Source organism: Vanessa cardui, chromosome 2 (genome assembly GCF_905220365.1).
Source record: "Vanessa cardui chromosome 2, ilVanCard2.1, whole genome shotgun sequence".
Taxonomy (NCBI): domain Eukaryota; kingdom Metazoa; phylum Arthropoda; class Insecta; order Lepidoptera; family Nymphalidae; genus Vanessa; species Vanessa cardui.
In genome coordinates, this window is record NC_061124.1 from 13,357,898 (window position 1) to 13,380,094 (window position 22,197).

Consider the following 22,197-nt stretch of genomic DNA (forward strand, 5'->3'; position numbering starts at 1 on the left):
TCTTCTATGGGATTAAGGTGATGTAATTGCGTAATATAGAAAAAAAAAATCGAAACTAATAATGAATAAAATCACGTGGTTGTAGAAAATGTATTTTTTTACTTTAGAAAAGGGATATGATTAATCTGATCGAAAGCATTCAGAACACAGTCGGATATTTGCAGTAAGATTACTTTTTGCTTTAACCTAATTTTATTGAATTGCAGAAAATTAAGCCATAGGCATTAATAAATTACTCGTAAATGACAACGAAGACAATGATGCAATGTATGAGGAGCAGACGATTCCAGAAAATACGTAATAAGCGGATGAAACAATTGCCGTCTTCTAAAGTTTTCATTGATATTCCGTCGCCAGCCTACTTAGTAACTCAGACTTGTATAGTACGACACAACTTAGATGTAGCATCGGCAAATTCGAAAAACCGATCACATCCGAATTAAGTACGCTATCTCAAATTATCAATACTAATTCTTATGTGAATAGGATCAAACACAAACGTAATAACTTGTAATATCATATGACACTTCGATTTACATGCCTTCTCGGGTAGAAATGACGCGAGAATCTGTAGCGTGTCTATAGTGTCGAATAGCGCGATGGGGAGCTATTTCTATTGGTTGTTTAATCGGCAGTAGTCGGTTTAATTGAATTTGCCGATGCCACATCTAAGTTGTGTCGTACTATAAACGTTTAATAATGTTGGTACCTACGATTGTTTCCTTTGATACGTTACAAGAAAATATAATCAATGACTATACCAAGATAATATTGCATGAATTATGTAGTATAGTAATCTTTATAGAAAATCTATTAGCAAATGTTTCTTATTTTGTTGATATGTATCCCAAGTCAATAAGATAGTTTTAGACATCTAGTAACATGATCGTGAAATTGAATATTTAAATTTGTATCCTGTTTATACAAAGCCGTCATTATATTGAGTTTTGGTTTTATTATAAGCTGATGAATCGATGACTAATAAACAAAATATATAGTTACCAATTCATTTAAATTATTTAAAACTAGATAAACAGGCTGAACTTTTTAAAGAGAATATGACTAAATTTGTTATTATAAGGAATATCTCAACTTGGTCTCGGAAAAGATTTAAAAAAAAACGAAATATGAGACAATAAAGGTAAATTAATGAAGATTAAAATTTTAAGAAAAGTATTTTAGGTTTAAGTAATATCGGGGTTTCCCGTAACTTCCGAATAATCAAAAAGCATCCATATATATATATTGGAAGCACTAAATCGATTCTTACACTAACTGTATGATTATACTGAACTGCAGTCCGTACACCTGTAGTATAGCTACAGCTGCACCTATGGTACAGCTTTGCCAATTATTCATTCGCGTATAAAGCAACGCTTATATTTCCGCAAAACTTTGTCAAAGTATGAAACTATGAAATAAGTGATATTACTTCTTGTTCAATTGATTAAATAACTACATAATAATACTGTAATACAACAATAGCTAATAATTTATTAATTTCAAGGCCATGAAATCTATAGGGAGCACGTATTGTTATACTATCATGAACGAGCAGCGTAAGCGCCATGAAATTAAAGTCGCTTACAACGTTTTAAAAGTTGTATATTTTAATGTTTGATTAGATTACATAATGAAGATTTATCTTACTCTTAACAGCATTTCAATAATTTGTTTAAATGAGAATATATGTCAATGTCAAAAGTAGCGAATCTTAAAATTTATTTAAAAAAGTAAAAAAAAACAACAAAAGCAAAAGCATAAAGCATAATTGACCGGATAGAACAAAAGGCAACGTTCGTACTTCGTAGAATAAACGTTGCGAACTAATAGCACATGTAACGAATACATTTTTAAATAACGAATATACAATAAACACGTGGCTTATTCAGTGCAAAGATTTCTTATTTTTTGACGCTCTTTGATGTTCTATGAAACGTACAGAATAATTACTTCGCCTGAGGAATAAAACTCATCTTTACTCTGAATAATAATGACGTTAATTTTATAAATATTTCTGCTTCTACAAATTGCGGCCATATGTCTAGTGCTAGTAACTTTCGTGTTTTCAATTTCCTCATTTTAATTCTAAGTACATTTAATTGACACAAAGGAACTCCTTAGAACAGCAGATTTATTTTCTAAACATACACATATATTATAATGTAGTACAGATTTTATGGACCCGTAATTAAAGTTATAATTGCGTACACGAATGACGAATCGCACTATTGATCTCAGCTATTAGAAGAAATGTCATTGGTCACAAGGGATCACGCATGCCATTGTAGTCCTTAAAATAAAGACATAAGAATACATATTCGTTGAAGTCGAACATGTATGTTCACGGAAGTGCTGTTTGAAGACAGATCTATAAAACACTTAGAGCTGACAGTTTATTTGAAAACATAAATAAACTTCTGTAACGATAATAGACCATAGTGTTAAAAATGGTAATGATAACATTATGGAGTGGTTAGCTCCTGATGTACCTTTAGGCGTCAAGTTTAAATCACTTGAGTGTGCGTTGTTTTATGTAATTGGAACGTTGACTGAATTAATTACGTTGATTAGACAATCCGATGGTACAATTGATTATAAAATAGCTAAATACATATTTCCTAAATTGATTGGACAAAACGGATTTGTATCTTTGGTGCATTTTGTAAACTTGCCAAAATGTGAAACGAACTGAAAAAAGATTACTGTCATGCGTCTATATTTATCGCATTTTTCTGGGAAATGGAAGTATTCCCGGGATGTTGTTTGAAATTATATCAACTGTCTAAGGTCATGTTAAGGAGGTAACTCAAATACATATATCGAATTTGAGGTATGAAAATAGTAATTTCACTTGCGAATCGTATCTACAGCTGTCCACATTGAACGAGCTCAATTAAATAATGATAAGAATTTATTTGAGTACTTCACCCAAATTTTTGGGGTAGCTATTTTGGAAAATATTTTAATACTTCTTACTGTCCGCTTTTATGAAGTTTAAAGCAAGCAAATAGTTAATTATGGCTAGTATAATAGCACTTACTTCTCGTCGAAGCTGTATTGTGAGTTGAGCACCGTAAACATCTTCTGGTAGAGAATTCCGAAGAAACCGTCCATCATTTCGTCAAAGTCGTTATCGCCTCGGGTGTAATACCTGTAAGCATCGTTATAGTATCAAAATCTTTGGCTTTTGAGAACTACATTTTCAATATTATAAGATCTCAAAAGAGATCTATCTGTACAGCAATTGTCTGATTCGAAATATAAAATCTAAGGAATAGATGATAATTAAATGTTTGAATAAAAAAATAACAATTAGGCGATTGATTTTTCTCTTTTATCTTCTATTACTTTTGTTTATAACAGATTCTTTATCATCTTTTTGTATAGATAGTTAGAAAGCAGATCAGAAGAGGGTGCCCACTTGTCTCTGGTCACGCACATGCCAATATACAGAGGATTAGCAATGCCTTACGATGTCAATGTGCTGCCGATCGTGAGACTTCAGATATAGGCAAATATGTAAATGAATATGTGTAATACATGTACATAAGCTTACTCAAAACAAATGTCAATATTTTACACAACCTAGATAATTTATTGCTATTGACGACAGATAACAAAGATAATATTATATTTTTGTCTTCAATGACAAAAAGATTAACATAGCAAAAGTGCTCTTCTCAAAACATTATAACATAAAAAAGTTCTTGTAAGTGATTTTGAATAATTTGTACCTTTCCAATTGCTCGAACAATTGCTCGAAGACATACGTGTGTTGTTCGTAAATCATGCCGTAGGTGCGTTTAAACATGGCGTGGAACTCTTCCCGTGAGAGCTGCAGGAGTTTTCTAAAGAACTCTGAAACAAAGAGGAAAATATATTGAATTAAATAATAAGAAAATTCAATAGAAAAGCGAAATATTAGGGAGGATAATACCATAAGTAATTGGATAATTGTACAAAGGAGATAAAAGTTAAGATTGATTTTATTAAGTAAGTTATTACTGAAGCTTATAATTAATTAAAATTGGATATGTAATTAAATGAGAAATTCTGCTAAGTATTTTGTAATATTATATCATATTACATAGAGTTGTAAATATTTATGATTGAATGTAGTAATACAGAGGTTTTTAAAAAATCTTAAAAAATATATTGTATCTTTTTTTTTATCGTTGTTTACCAGTCATAATATATTGGAATACAATGTTAATTTATGTTGCGGGCAGTTTTTTGTTTTACATTAATTAGAGTTAACGAGGAATGCTGTCCATTGATCGTTAATTTTTTATAGATTTTAATGGCTGCCGTTTCAACTACCGGCTATCTAGTAGTACATAATTCTGTTTTATTTTACAAATATATGTTAACAATTTATCTTGTATTAATATATATCCTGCTAAATTGATTTAAAGCGAGTGCTTTTCCAGGTATATTTTTAACGAGGTATAATTATACGATTTACTATGAAACCGATATGATACTTCATATGGGGAATGATACTAGTCATTATTCCGTATAATAATTGCGTTAAATTTATATCCTTTTATTTTTCTGCAAATTGCAATTTGTCTGCAGATAACAATTTTAGTTTTTTTTTTTTTAACACGATATTCACATTTTGAATTGAAACAATGGAGCAACGACTTACTGCCTGCCTTAACTGTAAAAAGTATTTTTTTTAATCTACTTATATTAATTTTCAATATAAAAACACCTGTGGTTTTCAACTGTTGTTGATTTTTGTAGAATTACCATGTCGTCGGATCGATTTAATTTTTTTTTTTTAAATCGATTAAATGTACTTAATGTCGCACACTGCACAGTGTGCCACAAATGTCATCAACTCTTTAATTATATAGTAAAGCATGTTAGAAATATAAACAAACAAAGACACAGCATTCATACAAAACAAGAAATAACAAGATACATACATTATTTTGTATGTTATTATTATTTCCTTATGATCAATGTCACCGATTACTATGTGCAGTACTTGTTAATGGTAGTATCATTAATAACCAATAGCCACATACGTGATATATTTTGTAAGCTCGTTTTATCATAGGTATATTACGACGTAACTTAGATGTAGCTAGTAGAACGGTTTTATGAATTTTGCCGATGCTACATCTAAGTTGTGTCGTACTGCACTGACATACAGCACGCCATGAATTTATTTTTCCTATAAATATTACCTATTTAAAATTACATTATATTTTGCTTAAAATCAAGAATAGGATGATCTTGGTGGAGGATGCCGGTATATCCTTTATATCATAGTATGAGGATAGAGAAGAAATCTGAAGTTACAGAAAGTATAAAAATACCAATAAAATAAAAAATAAAATAATAAGATTTTTTTTTATAATTTCGCAAATGTAGCTACATTTGCGAAATATAAAAAAAATCTTCAAAGCAATTTTTATGATAGGCGTCATCCCTTGGATATTATAATCTCAAAATTTATAATTCTTTGCACGAATGTACGAATATGTAAAAATCTGCAATTATAGTTTTGTATTTATTATTGATCCACAGATAATTAATCGGTATTTCTTACGATATTCACTTGAAATTATATAAGTCTAAGTTAAGAATTTAAATATTAAAAATAAAATAGTATTTTTTCTTTAATCGTAAGAGAGTATAACATTAAGTTATAAATATATTGTAGTCGCATACGAACCGCGGAATGGCACCACATGTGTGGATTCACTTGAGCATCATATTACTTCTGTATGAGCAATCGATAGAGTATTGATTAGTTCATTTTCTACTTAAGCTGTCCAAGTGTATAAGAGATGCTTATGAAATTATTTAATTCATATAAGCTGTTAGAGAATCGATTCTATCTAACATACAAGGGTTCAATCAATGTATTAATGTGAATTGACTATTTGACTGGTTTTTAAAATCCATTTTATATTATTTAGTAGACGTTAAGGAACCCAGTGAAAGTTGTGTTTTTTATTTCTAGTATATATTTGCCTAAAAATATCATATTAAAAATTCCATATTTAAATAGCGCGCAAAAACGCTACTTGGCGCTGCAATGGGGTCGGTGACGTCACTTTCCTGTATTTTAATCTGTGGGACATACAGTAGAAAAGCAATGTTTACAAGAAAGTGACTTCATCATAAGCCCGGTCAATAAGGAGCGTTTTGTTTCGCGTGACAAACGTTTGAAAAAATGCATTTTTATTTATGGATTTTTGAATAAATTAAGTAATTATTTTCAACTTTCGTTAGTAAATAACCATTTTTAAACTCATAATATACACTGATTACAATAACTCTCAATATATTTTTCGCATTGTCAAATAGTCTATTGCATAGAATGTTTAAGTTATTTGTAAGAATTCGGACCAATAGTTTGGCCGGGAAAGGACAACACACTGATAGACAGAGTTACTGTCGTATTTATAGCATTTTTTCTTCTAGTGTAGTAAATATATATTTACACAATATTTTGTAATGTTTACAATTAACTGACTTCGGATAAACGCCCTTGGCTAGAATGCTAATTTTGTCATAGCGTTGTCGGCTGAATGCTTCGTATTAATAAGAGTTGAGGGGCGCTATACATCCAGCCTTCAAGGGGTAAGATATTTATATATTCCTTTATATAGTAAAATCCATAGATGACAAGATACGAAGCCTACAGATTACATCGACTAACTTAATATATTGTGATAAATTTTACAAGATTTTTTTTTTTAACCCAGAATTTATTTTATCATTGATATCGGTGATCAGACATATGGACCACCTGATTGTATGTGGTCTCAGCTGCCCATAGACATTGTCGCTGTCAAATATATTAACCATTCCTAACAACGCCAATTCTCCACTAACATCAGCAAGTAAGATGTCTTTTGTGCCTCTGATTACACTGGTTAATTCATCCATCAAAAGATTTTTGATAAGTGGTGGGTACTACCCAGACGGCCCTGCACAAAAATCTACCCTCAAATTTTAGTATGTATATGAATTCGATTAAAGAATAAGTAATAGTAGCCGCTACAAAGTATTGAGTACATCATGACATATCGTCACATATTCTAATTTATAAAAGGTTGAATGACAGTTGAATACCGATACGTCTTATGTCCTTTGGAAAATAAATCATATACAATATTATCAGAAAATGCGTGATCCGAGTATCGCGGTGTTGTTTATCAAGCGTTTAAAATAGCTCGTGCGTCGGTAGCTCACGTTGATAGTAAAATATGGTTTATTTTAAAATATAGACTAAGATAACGTGGATTTATGTTCGATTACGATTCATTACCGTTTTGACCCACTGACAGAACCGCCATGTTGATTTTTTACACATAGAATTAAATTAATAAAAATTTACTTTAATATATTTATTACTATTTTATCTTGTTATATCTGAATATAATTGTGTAATGAAGATCTAATAAGTATTTAGTATTTATTACAAAATATTATCTTAAGACAAGATTTTATCTGTGGTTACGTTTTTTGTTAAAGTTTCCTTATATCTTACTACTTGTTTTCGTTTTTTAAATTTTAATTATTAATAATTTTATAAATTATTTTTAAGTAAAAGTGTTTAGTGAATTACGCAAGTATTTATCATAACGTATTCGGTCCATTGACCGCGTCTACTTATTGCTCGCGCCTTCGCGATAATGTCGCGTGCACACACTCGCCGTCATGCGTGGAAACTATTAGGTTCAGTGCACACTGATATTTTAATTAATCTTTATAAATAAATAAAACTTAGTTTAGTAATTCCTTATGCAATATTTACGTGCACATATATATTTTACGGGAAAGTTGATAGTAGGTACTACTTTTGTTTTAAAAGACCAGAAAGCTTAATGGCAGAGTAAGTGAATTATTAAGGGATGTCGTCGCTTTCTTATGTGATTACTTTGTGTTTATAATTATATTGCACGGCGACGAAGGAAAACATCGTAAGGAAATGTACATCAACACTCAGTACAATATATTATTAAATTAGCACTAAAACTTAATAACAATACTTAAATTGACGCTGAGAAGAAATGTTATAAAAAAAGTTTAAATGTCGCATAAACGTGTGAACTACCTTTATAAATTAAAAAAAAAATAGTAAGCTAGCTACGATTACTGCTGATCGATTTACAATTATTCGTATGCATTCGTTATTTAATAATTAGTCAGCTGTCAATCACTGTCAATCATGCAGTGCATGTCCAGTGCCATAGCAGTATTTTTATAAAGTTTGTATTGCAATTGTCATTTAGATACTAAAAAGTTTTAAAAATCGATCACAATTCCGTATTGTTTTCATAAAAAACTAGTAACTGTTCTAGAGTAATATATACGAATTACTCATATGAAAAATAAATTATTGGTTACCAGAGAATATAATGAAATCATGATGCCAACATTTGGGCGTATATCTGTTGGGTAGACATCAAGCGCTTTTGACATCATCTACATACACACATTAATAAATAAAGTATATCGGAATTTCCTAACACTACATTTTCACTGGAGCTTTGAATAAACCCATCAGGGTAAGTAACTAATGTTGAGGTGTTCCGATTTTATAAGTACTAAACCAGTATACAGACCAACGATTCAACATCTTAAGTCTCAAAGTTTGCAAATCATCGATAATTAATGCTTACGAATGGTAATGAATATTTGCAATTATATTAGGCCTCTGCTTTCCTATTATTTGAAATAAACAAACATATCTCTTCACGTAAATGACATGCAGATTTAATTAAAACACACTTTTGTCCCGACGACGTATGCTGGATCTAACTCATATGTCTCTATATTAATTAGATATTATAATTAATTAAAATGCCTAACAATTGTATCAAAGAATAAAATATCATTTACTTATTTATCATTGTTTAGAAATTTTATCGATTTAATACATTTATCATATTCATGGAATTTATAGACGATATAAATGAAGATAAGATGGCAAAAGATACGAAACAGTTGTGTTATTGCTAAAGACAAAAACCGAGATTTGCAATGCACACCTTAAACTGTATATATATAAGTCAACTTAAAATATAAACCAAAATCATAAATATGCTTTATTAAAAGATATATTTATTCCAGTAGCATTCTTATAAAAAGGTAATAAGTAGTTAACGCCCGCGGCTTTGCTCACGTTTAGGCGCTGGTCAGACTTCCTTGGAATTCCAGCTCACTTCATACGAAATTTTATTAAATATTCGATTCAATAGTTTGGCCATGATAGAGCAGCGGTTATACAGACACATATTTCCAAGTCTACGATATTAATCGATGACGTACGGAGATTTCATCTTGCAAGTTGAATGAGCGTTAAAATACAAGAACGTACATGTTCGCACAAGTCACGTTGTCTGGGAAAACAAAGGGGTTACCTGCCTCGGGCCGTCTGCACAAATTATTATATGATTGAATGAAAAAAACTTGTTATACAAAAACTAAATAAGTGAATAAAATAAGTAATAGAGAACAAAAATCTAACACATCAGACAAAATATATTTTTTTTACGACTTTGTTTACATTGAGGGGAGTTGTTTCAGTATCAAACCCTTGCCCAGGACTGGAAATAGCGAAGATCCGTATTCATCATATAAACTATGACAGTCGTACAACAATGGTATACAATAGTGAGTAACATACCAACATATAACGTTACCCAAAGAATTCGCTACAACTATTTACAGCTCTGATAAATTTCTTTTCCCCTCGTTCGTCTCCACTTCTGAACAATTTACATAATGACGTTCTATTTAAAATTCAAAACGTGTTGTAGTCGTACTTTAACTGGGTCAGAGATTCGCGTACTGTACTAAAACTCATAATAATTATGCGTATGCTCCAATTCTGAACAACGGCTAGAGAGAGTACTCAAACAAACATCAAGAGGAAAATAGATCTTCACGTAATAACTATCGTTTCACATACCATAGACCAAGGCAGTTACATAACATGTAGCATCGCGTATGTTTACAACGATCGCAATAATTTATCACGTTCATTTCCGATATCGTGCCGTCCAAAAACAAAGATGTCAATAAAACATTTACAAAGCAGTTAATCACTAACCCAATTCCTTGGATATTTTTTCTCTAAGACACAGTTACATAATATTTACGTGTCCGTCGGGGCAATAAAAAATCATAGAAAGACGGAAATAAAGAAAAGTTATTCACGGGCGATTGATGTTTTAAATCCAAACATTTTCACGCATCACCTAAAACGATTTTTATTGCCTTCAGTGCTTACACGCCACTATGATACTCGGTTCAAACAATTTCACGACAGGCATGAGGAAAATGCGAATGCTAATCGATAGCACTATTGTTAGGGAAGTTAACTTTTTCTGTCCTTTTAGGAATTGTTTGTAAATATTTCGTGATTCTGACCGATATGGGTATGAATACATTTATCCCTTTTATAGTACGTGAAACGGATCGGAAGTTCTGCTGGTTTCTCTTATTCGGAGACATTTCCGATAAAATTACTTCATCCTGTACAGAAAATTGTTGCGTTTTTTTTTTGAGTTTTTTTAAGTTTTTGTGTAGCTTACATATGAACTTGATTATGATTTTTGTGTAAAACGTAAAATTTTTGTATGTCACAGATGTCATGAAGTGGATGTTTTTGTAGTTTACTTTGAGGTTGCTTTTTATATTAAGATAGGTCATTTTATAAAACTGTTTGAATGTGAACTTTGCCATAGATGTAAAAAGCATTTTTATGCTTTATTTTTTATGGTAATTAAAATATGTAATAGAGTGTCATTATATAGTCTATCTAAGTAAGAGAGAAGAGCATTATATACCCAATTTCTTCAGTAGCAAATGCCATAATGATGAAGTTACTAAAACGTATAACTTAAGAACACTGTAGCATAACAATTTAAATAATCGCCTTTTCGACTTTTGACATCAAGTAATAATGAGCATGACGCACCAAAATTTAAAGTTTCTTAAGTTATATATGAAACTAACGTGTCTTAAATAAGTAAAATGGAGAACCAGCCGCTTAATTTGCAAACAAATGACATACAACAAGTATGTTAACTGTCAAGAAATCGATTACAGATTATACATGTTAGTTTGCGCAAAACATTACCGTCTCATTAATGTCAAATATAACTGTTTTCATGTCAGTTTGACAGCGGCTCTTTGATATTCGATTACGTTGACAACGAAGCAAATAGCGGTTCGTGAGTAAGTTGTATGCTCTGTGATAATGTTCATGCATAATACATTACAAAGACAACGTATAATAGCTTCACTTAAACTAGGGCAATACAATTCATTACATCTTCCTTTAGTTTAATTATTATTACGTATCACATTTTCAGTAATTATAATTTGTTATAAATAAATAAAAATTTAGAAATGTGATTATCAACCAATTGATAAATATAAGACATGTTTCAATATATTTTTGGCAGTCAATAATAAAATGCAATTCTTGTCAAAGATAATATCGATAAGGTAGGCAATTTATTTTCCAGTACTATAATAAAGAAATCATATGCAAGTGATAAATTATATTATTTGATAAAAATGATAAAAAATACGTTTTATGATAAATATCCTGTCTATTCCACACCTTCGCGAAACGATAATAATACACTGTGTGCTATTCATTGATATGCACCGATATCATTGATATGTTTTATTTTTCTTAATACATAATTTCTTATCACGCATATTTTTAATATTCAATTTATTTTAAACTAAACATTTTACAATGTACTGGCAAGGTTATCTGTTTATCGAAAGGTCATTAAAATCAAGTTCAAATAATAAAAAATGAAAAAGTGTAGGTAATTTTATATATAATCCAAGTCATTAATGCAAAAAATTAAATAATTTAATTTATAAGTTCGTCTATTTAGTTATACATATATGGTTTACATTTAATTGTGTATTTAAAAAGAAAACTACTTTGAGCATCGTAGCTATTATCTTCAGTTGAGGGGTTATCGCAATTATATTAGACATTTTTCTTTTTGCTATGTAACAGTACTTTTTGTTCAGGTTTTTTCTTGTTTTAACTTCATTTCTATATTGATGGTTTAAAGTAGCGTTTATATTAGATTTACGATATTCTGTTTGTTTGTATTATAAGAAACAAGAGGTATATCCAAAACAACCGTGTGAAAAGATTAAGAGTAATTTCGGGTCCATTATTGTGAAAGTTTAAGTATAGTACATTCAATTTCGCGTTAAATATCTTAAATCTTCGCGCTAAATAGTAGTACTGTTGATAATATTTATGCAAAAATATTCCATAAAAAGTTTACGAACAAAAACTCAGTTTACATAAGGCTACAATTGACTATGTACATTTGAAAAAATAATGCAAATCGAATGTTAAATATTACGGAAATGTATATAATTTGTAATAGTTTGTTTTAATAAAGATAACATTGTAATGATCGCGTGCTCTAACATGGAAGAACACATGCGTGAAGCATTTAAATTATGATCTTGATATGGCAACACCACTTATTTTTTTTTTAATAAATCGTATCTGTCATCGTTCATTTCACAAAGTATAGGTTAATATGTTATTATAATAACAGCACTTAGTTGTAAAACAGTGTGTTTGAAGAATAATTTAAAGACAATGTACCGTAAATACATATTTTTATTTTGGTCTATTTGTAGCGTTTAACTTTTTAAATTGATATGTATATATTAATCTTATGCTTACGAGACTCAATATTATACTTCTTTGATTCAAAAATTAAAATAGAAAGTTCGTAATATTTTCTTTTTATTCAAGCCACTTACATTAAATAAGATTTGCTAGAAATCTTTATTTCTAATATTTAAAGTATTAAGGAATTGTTTTGTCAAAAAATCCGTATTTGGGTCTCGGAATAACACTGTGTGACATGGTTTCGCGATTAAGATTGGAAAAATGCTAGGTGAAAACGTGAACCTGATGTTAAGTGGTCACAACTGTTTAACAATTACAATTCCTTACATCGCCAATGCGCCACTAATAAAAAAGATTAAGGAGTTGGTATATTCCTACCTTAAATTTTTCGACCTCAATAATCCTTCAAATTGGAGCACAACATTACTCAGTGAAATATGGTAAATACTTTAACTACTTTTGTAAATTTATTTTCATCAATATTTATTTACGCCGAGCATAGTCGAATGGCTAATGAATAATAAATTTATATCTATAAATCACGATTCGAGTTTAAGTCCGAAAATACGCTTTATTTTGACATTTAGAACTGAGATCATATTGAACCGAACAAGTCGGAGCGCGCCTACGTAATTAACTTTGGCATTCGCTATTAATTATTATTGAAAGATTATTTGCGATACCTACGTTTAAAATAAACGAGATTGTTTTCAATTTTCTATAAATATATGAATAATTATTTTTCGCACGTGACATTGACTGCATAATCTGTGCCCTCGCTAAAAATAAAGTTGCAATATAAAAAAAACAAGTTGTTTTTTGTCCGTTTATCATTCATCCTATTACAAAAGGCTAATATGTATAAACTTATTTCATGTGACTGCGCAAGTTTGCTGAATTAATACAAATGGAGATACGATATAGTCATCTATCTTATGATTACTCAATAAAACCGCAATTAACGTTTCGTACAACTATACTAATATTATGGATGGGAAATTGGCTGTTAGTTTTTATTTCACGGCTAAATTACTGGACCCGAATTTAATGATATTTTGAGTGAAGCAAGTTAGAACACCCAAGAAGTAGAACACTAACACCTTACGACTTATCCCTATAACGCGACCGAAGCCATGGGCTACAACTACTTCAATATAAATGGCTTCACTTGGCTATCCTTAGTTCGACAATGATTGAAATCCTGACTGGTTAAAAAATTAATTCCATTTATTAAAAAAAAAAAATCTCCGATTTCAAATTTACAGACACAATTTACGTAATTAACGTGTGCAGAATACCTTTATCCACGAGCAAACCTACAGGTGAACACTCGTAGTAATGAAATACCTATAATTTATTTTTTAAGAAACTGCGCGTCGGTTTTATAAAATGCCGTACAAAGGTATTCATTTGAGTCACACATCCGGCGCAGGACCTTTAATTTTTAAAGAGTTAGTCATATTTAATAATAATTTCGGGATGAAAAGAAAAATTTAAATAGACATATCATCTACCTGAGTGGTATATTGGCTTTGGGGAGAATTTGGGTATAATTTTGGGGTGCTATAGAGTATAATAAACAGCTTACTGGAGATTTGTTTATGAAGACCAAGATAATACAGTTTTCATGTTTTCTCTAGTTAGATTATGAGTTATGAAAGTTGAATTTTATAGAAGGAAAACCAATAGTGCTTGTTTAAAACGGTTTACTCTACGCCTATCTATAGGCGGAGAAAATGGGCTACCTGATAGTAAGCGGTAACCACCGCCCACCATCAATGCACCTCCAACCTTGGGAACTAAGATGTTATTTATATTGGCATATGACAATCGGCATTTTCGAAAAAGATAATATACAAGACATACTTACGTACTTATATATACAAATTACAGATATACACGCACACTATTACCAGAACATATCCAACACGAACGAAAATAATTCAGGCCGAGGACCAACGAATTTCATTTCAATACTTTATTTCAACGAGAGTGTAAACACTGCTAATATCCGGGCTACGACAATATCTGGTCCCAGTTAAAATCCTGGACTAGGAGATTCATATCGCCCTTATATCAAAGAGGTAGTAAAGGTTAGATATGTATAAGTAATATCAAAGGTGGATAGTTGTGCCTCACGTAGCAAGGGTGCTGTGTCCCTAGCGCCTGTAATTACTCCGCTCAGTCACCCTTCGCACCGGAACATTGCACAGCCTGCATTGTTACTTACGAAAGAGAAAAAAATTACGATGAACGAACTTTTTTTTATAATTATGTTCTCTAAAGAATAAACACACCGTTCGTAATTGCTGTTAGTAAGATTTTTATATTAAGAAATAAAGTTGAAATTTATATTTAGCGACATGAACCGACTTTGTAAGTGCAATTTATTAATACAGATTGATATGATCTTTATTTTTAGCCCATAGCACTCCGGAAGAATGTAGATTTCTACAAATATATATTTTTAATGAGTCATTAGTTCCGGAGATTACTACCTACAAACGAATTTGACCTCTTTAGAGTATTAGTATAGATATAACGCCTGTCATGTTAACGTCATCGGTTTTTGTTTTGTCATACTTTTATATCTTAATGAATATGAGCATTTATGAAAAGTTTGCATATATGTACGTAATGAAACTGGTGCTTTAGAAAACATTATTATAAAGAAAATTTGGTTTATCGCAAATTTATTCTTTCAAGGTCTTTTAATCGTGAAAAATTGAATGAGTATAGACACATGTCCTGATATGCAGTTCCAATTTTAAAAACTTAAAAGTTTATAATTATTATTTTATCAAGATTGTGTACTGAATATTGGCTTAGGTCAATTGAAAACGCTATTGCGAATATTTGACACACATAAAACTACATAGAGCCGCATTACTAACGGTATTGCTGGATCGTAGGCAATACTTCAGATAGCCGCAATCTTTACGACGGACGATTACTGTCACCATACCCATAGTGGCGAACATGTACAGCTGTCTCTGTGTCTGTGCTGTGTATGCGATCATAGACTTAGAATACCTACTAGATTAGTTTAATATAAGTTATTGAGTAGTTCTGAAGAAAATCTCGTGCTTGAGAAAGGATGAAATGGTTCTGCCATCGTAGACCAGACTAAAGTAAGGAAGTGTAGGTGCGTATTTATTTGGAAACCAAAAAATAAAAACACTTTTTACGCACTGAACACTACAATAAGAAATACAAAAATCACTAAAGTTTCTACTGAAATAAAACAAATAAATGAAAACCTATAATAATAATAAAAATAAAATGAAGCTAATAACAAAGCCATGTTGTAAATATATTACGTAAACAACTTTTGCCTTTACTGTACTTTATTATCTCAGTTGCAATTACCTCGTCACCGTTGACAATGGTTTCCGCAGCTGAAATCGTTTAGCTGGCCACAGTATAAACAGACAACTTATTAATAAAGATAGCAACAACATTACATAATAATATACAATATTTTTAATTTCGCTTTTTCAAAAGATTTGTATTGATTTATTTCATTGAAAGCTGATGAAACCTTTTTAATGAAAATTAGAATGTCAAATACATTACTTATCTATAACCGGCCAGTAACTTTTTTCACTTTCATCAATTATTTATTAAATAGTGTCAAATTAATAAATTACAATCAAGAATCCTCTTTAATTTTCTGTACATCTACGGCTAGAGCACTTCAAAATGAGACCATGATCGATTTCTTATGTGCCACTATCAACCCAAATTCACTGGGTCAAAAATCCGCTGTATATAAGATTTATATATTTTTATTTAGTAGTTTATTTTATTTTACTATGGACTGGGTTTAGTACCTCCGTAGACAATACTTGGTATTGTCGTGTTTCTGTTTGAAGGCTGAGCGAGGCAGTATGTATATGATTATTATTCGTGAGCATTAAAGGGATTTACCAAAATAACAACAACAAATTAGCATTTCGTTTGCATACTGATACTTCGTTACCTTACATCTTATCAAGGTGTTACCTTGTGAAACTGAGTAGGTAAGAGTAGGTAAGTATTAGTATATATTTTGACATCGCAAAATTCAATTAACCTTAAACTGTGGAATGTTTGTTTCTACCTACATTATGTTATAAGCGATGAGATAATAACGCTTATTAACGCCTCCGTTTTTTTTAATCAAATCTTAAATAATCATTAGCTTCCTCGGTTTGATTAAAAAAAATGCTCGGACGTTCGTTTGTTTTATTAAACGAAATATTCATACACGTTAACAAGAAAAGGCTAGCTTATAAATAAATAAATGACAAAAGTGACAATTATCTCTGTTGTACGCGAGATTCTTTTTTTAAAAATAGAAAATATAAAAGTAGAATCTGCGTTATATATCTGACAAAGTTTTGAATGTCATTCATAAAACAAAATGGTTGTTTACTCCATAGAGTTTTTAAAAACAATTTATACCTAACATAAAATCAAATAAATATAATGTTTTTCTTTTTATTATCTGTAAAAAAAATTAAAGGCAAAGAAAGAAATGTTACATATTTCTAAGTAGGTGAAATCGACGGATGTCGAGCTTTATCTTTGAAAAGCGTCCAAATTTACATTCACACGTGCATCTTTATTTTCGATGAAAGATAGAAAGCAGATGCTCGCTTCACTTTAGAGTTCGCTTAGCGCAGTCACTACACTAAAAAACTTCAACGTTTTAAGGATAATTATTGATTTATATTTTAATTTATTCGAAATATATAGACAGACACAGTATAAACGGACAGGTTATTAATAAAGATATCAACAACTTTACATAATACCTTACATTATTTACCTATATCATTAAAAAATATATCCCGCGAAACTTCGCCTTTTTTTTAATGATTTTTCAAATCCTATATCAGGTTTTGTTATCATTTAATTTCATTGTAAACCGATGAAAACTTTTTTAAATAAAAATCTGAATGTCATAAACATTAGTAACTTATTTCCGCTTTCTGCCCTTAATTCCTAAATAAACTGTAACGCTTAGCGCAGTCACTACACTAAAAAACTTCAACGTTTTAAGGATATTTATTGATTTATATATTTTGAAAGAGTTAGGTAGACTGACGGATATTCCAGTCTATATATATTGAAGTTGTAAGAAATATTAACTATTCCTTACGTCAATGCGTTGTCAGCATCGGAAGCTATGATATTATATCCCATGCTAAGTAGTTTTGTTTGGCGATAGAATATCTGATTAGTAAGGTGTCTACCGAGACTTGGCAATTAATTAATTTAAATAAATTTAAAGCTTATTTTGAATACCAATAACTATTCCGTATTCATATTGATATAAATACTCGTGTTAGTATTTGTTGTTGGTAGAATATGTAAAATTATTTATATTTCATAAACATAAACATATTTATTTATTGGTCCCCTTAATTAATAAATATCATAGTATAAAATTAAGTCGCTCACCGCTCTGTCCCTATGTATGCTTAGATCTTTAAAATTACCCAGCGGATTTTTACGCGGTCTGTTTTTTGGTAACAGTTATTCGAGAGACTGAAAAACCGTGAACGTTGTAAGACAATCTGTAGTATATTTATTGTCAGCATTGCAAATTTGCGAAGGCGGGAGGGTGGCTAGTGTGTTAAAAAAATACTAATAGCGATTCACTCAATGTCTTACCGGTAAAATCTACTCAAACTGATGGTAGCTTTACATAATTTTTATCTTGTAAAATTATGATTCAAAAGTGCTTGTATAACTACTTGAATGAAGTATCTACATTTTGATAGGATTTGTTATCACAGGCAATTGCCAGCTTTATTCACATACAAGACAATCAAGGACTTCTAGGAAGACAATCTACTTGAAAATATAAATACCTAATTATGTGGTCGGCCTGCTTTTATACAGTTTTTACATGAAGATATTATATTTACGAATTTAAACGTTCACGCAAATATTGTTTTTTCTTTTTTGTTAAATCATCGATGACTTAAAAAATCATATATTTCTTCATTACGTGGACCAACGTTACGTGGACGCGTTATTATTTGTACGTGTATGTTTACAGTAGGTACAGAGTTTATCTATACTAATATTATAAACGGGGAAGTAAATGTCTGTCTGTGGTCCTTTACGACCAAAACGTTAAACTGAATTGGTATGAAGCAAGTGCGAGGATAAAATTAGTTTGTTATAAAAGCATGACAATTAACGAGAAAAATATTTTAACTTTTCAATAAAAAATAAAATCAACAAATATATTAAAAAATGCCAAATATTACACACATTAAACATTAATAATACGTTGTTTTTTGTAATGTGATTTATTCTATATATCCAACAAACCACAAAATAGAAAAGCAAAAAAGTGTCTTTAATGGTTTAACAATAGACCGTTTTTTTTCTGGACCGGCCAGCGGCAGACAGATTAATACTAAATAATGATTCATCTGTACCAGTTGAGCTAACTTAGAAATGACGCATATTTAAGTCGCACCTATACACACAGAGGTATAACTATTTAAATAATTTTAATACAAATAATTTGTACTTATTTCATAATAAACCTAGCGACCCGATCCGGCTTCACTCACAACGCTTATATTTCAGTTTTTCAGTCACAGTCAGTAGACAAAACAAACCACTATGTCCCTGCGTTTTAAATATGTAATATCTTCCAAAATATTAATTCATATGACATACTGTAAATGACCCTTTTGATCTATGTTAAATATACAATGTATTTAAGGTACTTAATTAGATAAGCATAAAATAAGCCATCATTTTTCGTAAAAAGTAAAGGATAGACATGGGTGTTGTGGATTATACCTAAGAGATAGATATACCATTGCGGACTTTTCTGAATACCTTTTTTAAGCTAACCACTTAACGCCCAACCCTAAGAGGACGAAGGCGTGGGCGACAATTAATTTAATAATGTATGCTTAACTTATATTCTTATTTAATTAAATGTACGTAATTATTGATTATCAAATACTATAAACTTTTCAATTTTCAGTGGTCACCTAGTAGCAGACTTCATACATAATACATAAGTTTAGCTTCCCGCTGCTACGCTAGTAATTGCCGCAGAACGGGCCCCGGGCGCCTGGCCAAACAAGGACCGAATGTTTACACATGACGACACGATTAACAAGACAATTTCGAGGACATTTACAATATACGATAAGATAATTCGGTTAATAAAAACGAGTAATAAATGTTTGCAAAATGAGCAGTCAATGCTTACTGTTTTGGTCATCCCACGAACAAATGATTTAGTCAAATTAAAATCTTGTTTATGTCAAGTCGTTTTTTACTTTTTACACGGCGACTGATTAAAGTAATGAGTTACCTTATCGAGACTTTTTATGTTATAGGTAGGCTAACCATTCTTTACGTCAAACCAATACTCCGCGAATCTTGGGAGCTGTAGTTACACTGGCTCACTTATCCTTCAATTCGAAATACATTTATACTAAGTATTGCTGTTGGATGGTAGAACATGTGATGAGTGGATGGTATCTACCCAAAGGGGTTGCAAAACCCAGTAAGACTGTCACTAGCGATGTAGATTCCATTTGAATTTAATATTGATTAATGTTTAAGTACATACTACGATAACTGGCGCTAACCGGTATTTCTACCGCCTAATATAAATATATTTCTATTGATGTGTCTGTGATACTCATAAAAATCGTAATATAAATAGTTTAACTAGTGATATACGAGTTTGACATTTTGTCAATCGTTTAATTTAAATAATACAATAACTTCAGTGAATTGGTGCGTATTGATTACAAATAAATACTAGTAGGCTTATGATAACAGAAAATCTTGTCAAAAAAGGTTTGAGCAAAAAGGGCATATAGGAAAGAATTATAAATTTATATTTTTAAAAGCGAAAAGGAAATGCTATTGTAGACTTTAAATAACATGGTTGTTAAGCCTTTTTGGTAGTGATTGCCAACAAAAAACATTTTATATATATATTATATATATATAATGACGACCTCCATGGTCGAGTGGTGTGTACACCGGTTTTCATGGGTACGCCACTCTGAGGTCCCGGGTTCGATTCCCGGCCGAGTATGTAGATTACCATTAGTTTTCTATGTTGTCTTGGGTCTGGGTGTTTGTGGTACCGTCGTTACTTCTGATTTCCATAACACAAGTGCTTCAGCTACTTACATTGGGATCAGAGTAATGTATGTGATGTTGTTGTCTCATAGTATATTTTTTTTATTAATCCAGTTTGAGGTTCTTCAACAGTTTTCTTATGAGACATTTTCCTTGTATCTCGCGTCGACATCGTGTCGCCGAGCACAAGAGGAACTAATTGTGGGGAACGGGACACCATATTCCTAATAAGGTTTGATTACTTACAACCAGAACGAAAGTTATGCCGCCAGTGAGAAAACTTTGTCATTACATTAATTGACCGGACACAATCACGATGATATTTGTCGTAACCTACCAACTCGCTAAAAGGTTATGGGGCTGATGGTAAGTCTACCTGACTGACTGACTAGTCAGTCAGCTTTGCTGTTTTGTTTTCGTCAGGTAACTGAGTTAATTCAGTCAAAAACGTTCGGTGCATTGGAACTTTGGGCGCGGAGATTTGGGACCGAAAATTTAGACAATTAAAGGAGTATTCAGCATATAAAACGCACTGTTAGAAATTATATATCAACAATAAATACCGTTTCTGATTGTTGCTTATTTGTTATAATTCAATATTTTTATTAGGAGTCACATCATTTCTATTTATACGGGTTATCTCATCGGGATTCACAGCAGAAAAGCAACACGCTTAAAATAAGATGTGACGCATTCGAATGTATCCTTTCTTATCAACTAAAGTCATTCTTTAAGTTGCCATATGCAAAAAACATAATATTTTTAATGACTTAATACCATTTATTTTTTGCTATAAGATAAAGGTTTCATTTTCAATTTAAATGGGTTTCCAGTTCCAATTCCATTTTTGATAAATTTCTTAACTTACTGATCAATTTGCAATAAAAATATTCCATAAAAAACGTGACCTAGGAATGTCAGGAAGTATGAACGATGAGAGCTTCCCAGTGCCACGAGCGAAGATGTATGGGGATATTATTTAGGGGGTAATATTACCACATAACCCGGTTCCCCTACCCAAAGGGGTCGAGTCCCTTTCCAAAGGATTCTATTACGCAAAAGAAAAAACAAAAGATCCGTCATCGTATACACTATACTATAACACTATGTTGTTTTAGTTCAGTTCAAGAGACAAAGAAGTATATTACAATAACACGAGACATATAACTTGTCAATGTCCATAGATAACTAATGTTTTTTACATGGTGAATTGCTGAATTCAATTAAAAAAAAAAAACAAGTAAAAGAGGTGTGTCAAATCTATACGGCCTTTTTATTACCAAATTCTTGACTTTTTCATTTATTAACTCTAAGTGATGCCATGTATAATGACAGCGTAAATAACGCGTGAGTTCTTAATCAACGTGAGAGTTTCAATTTGAGTGAGATCTGACGAATGTTTCGAA

The 22,197-nt window shown here is 31.0% G+C and overlaps 1 protein-coding gene across 1 annotated transcript in view; it reads right to left on the reverse strand.

Annotated features, from left to right (window-relative positions):
• LOC124535540 overlaps positions 1-22,197 on the reverse strand; it is a 77,164-nt gene that overhangs the window by 6,480 nt on the left and 48,487 nt on the right. Inside the window, exons 3-4 of the mRNA XM_047111765.1 lie at positions 3,738-3,861; positions 3,044-3,154 (exon numbers count right to left, since the gene is read on the reverse strand). Coding sequence (XP_046967721.1) covers positions 3,044-3,154; positions 3,738-3,861 — 235 coding nt within the window. The remainder of the gene's footprint in view (positions 1-3,043; positions 3,155-3,737; positions 3,862-22,197) is intronic.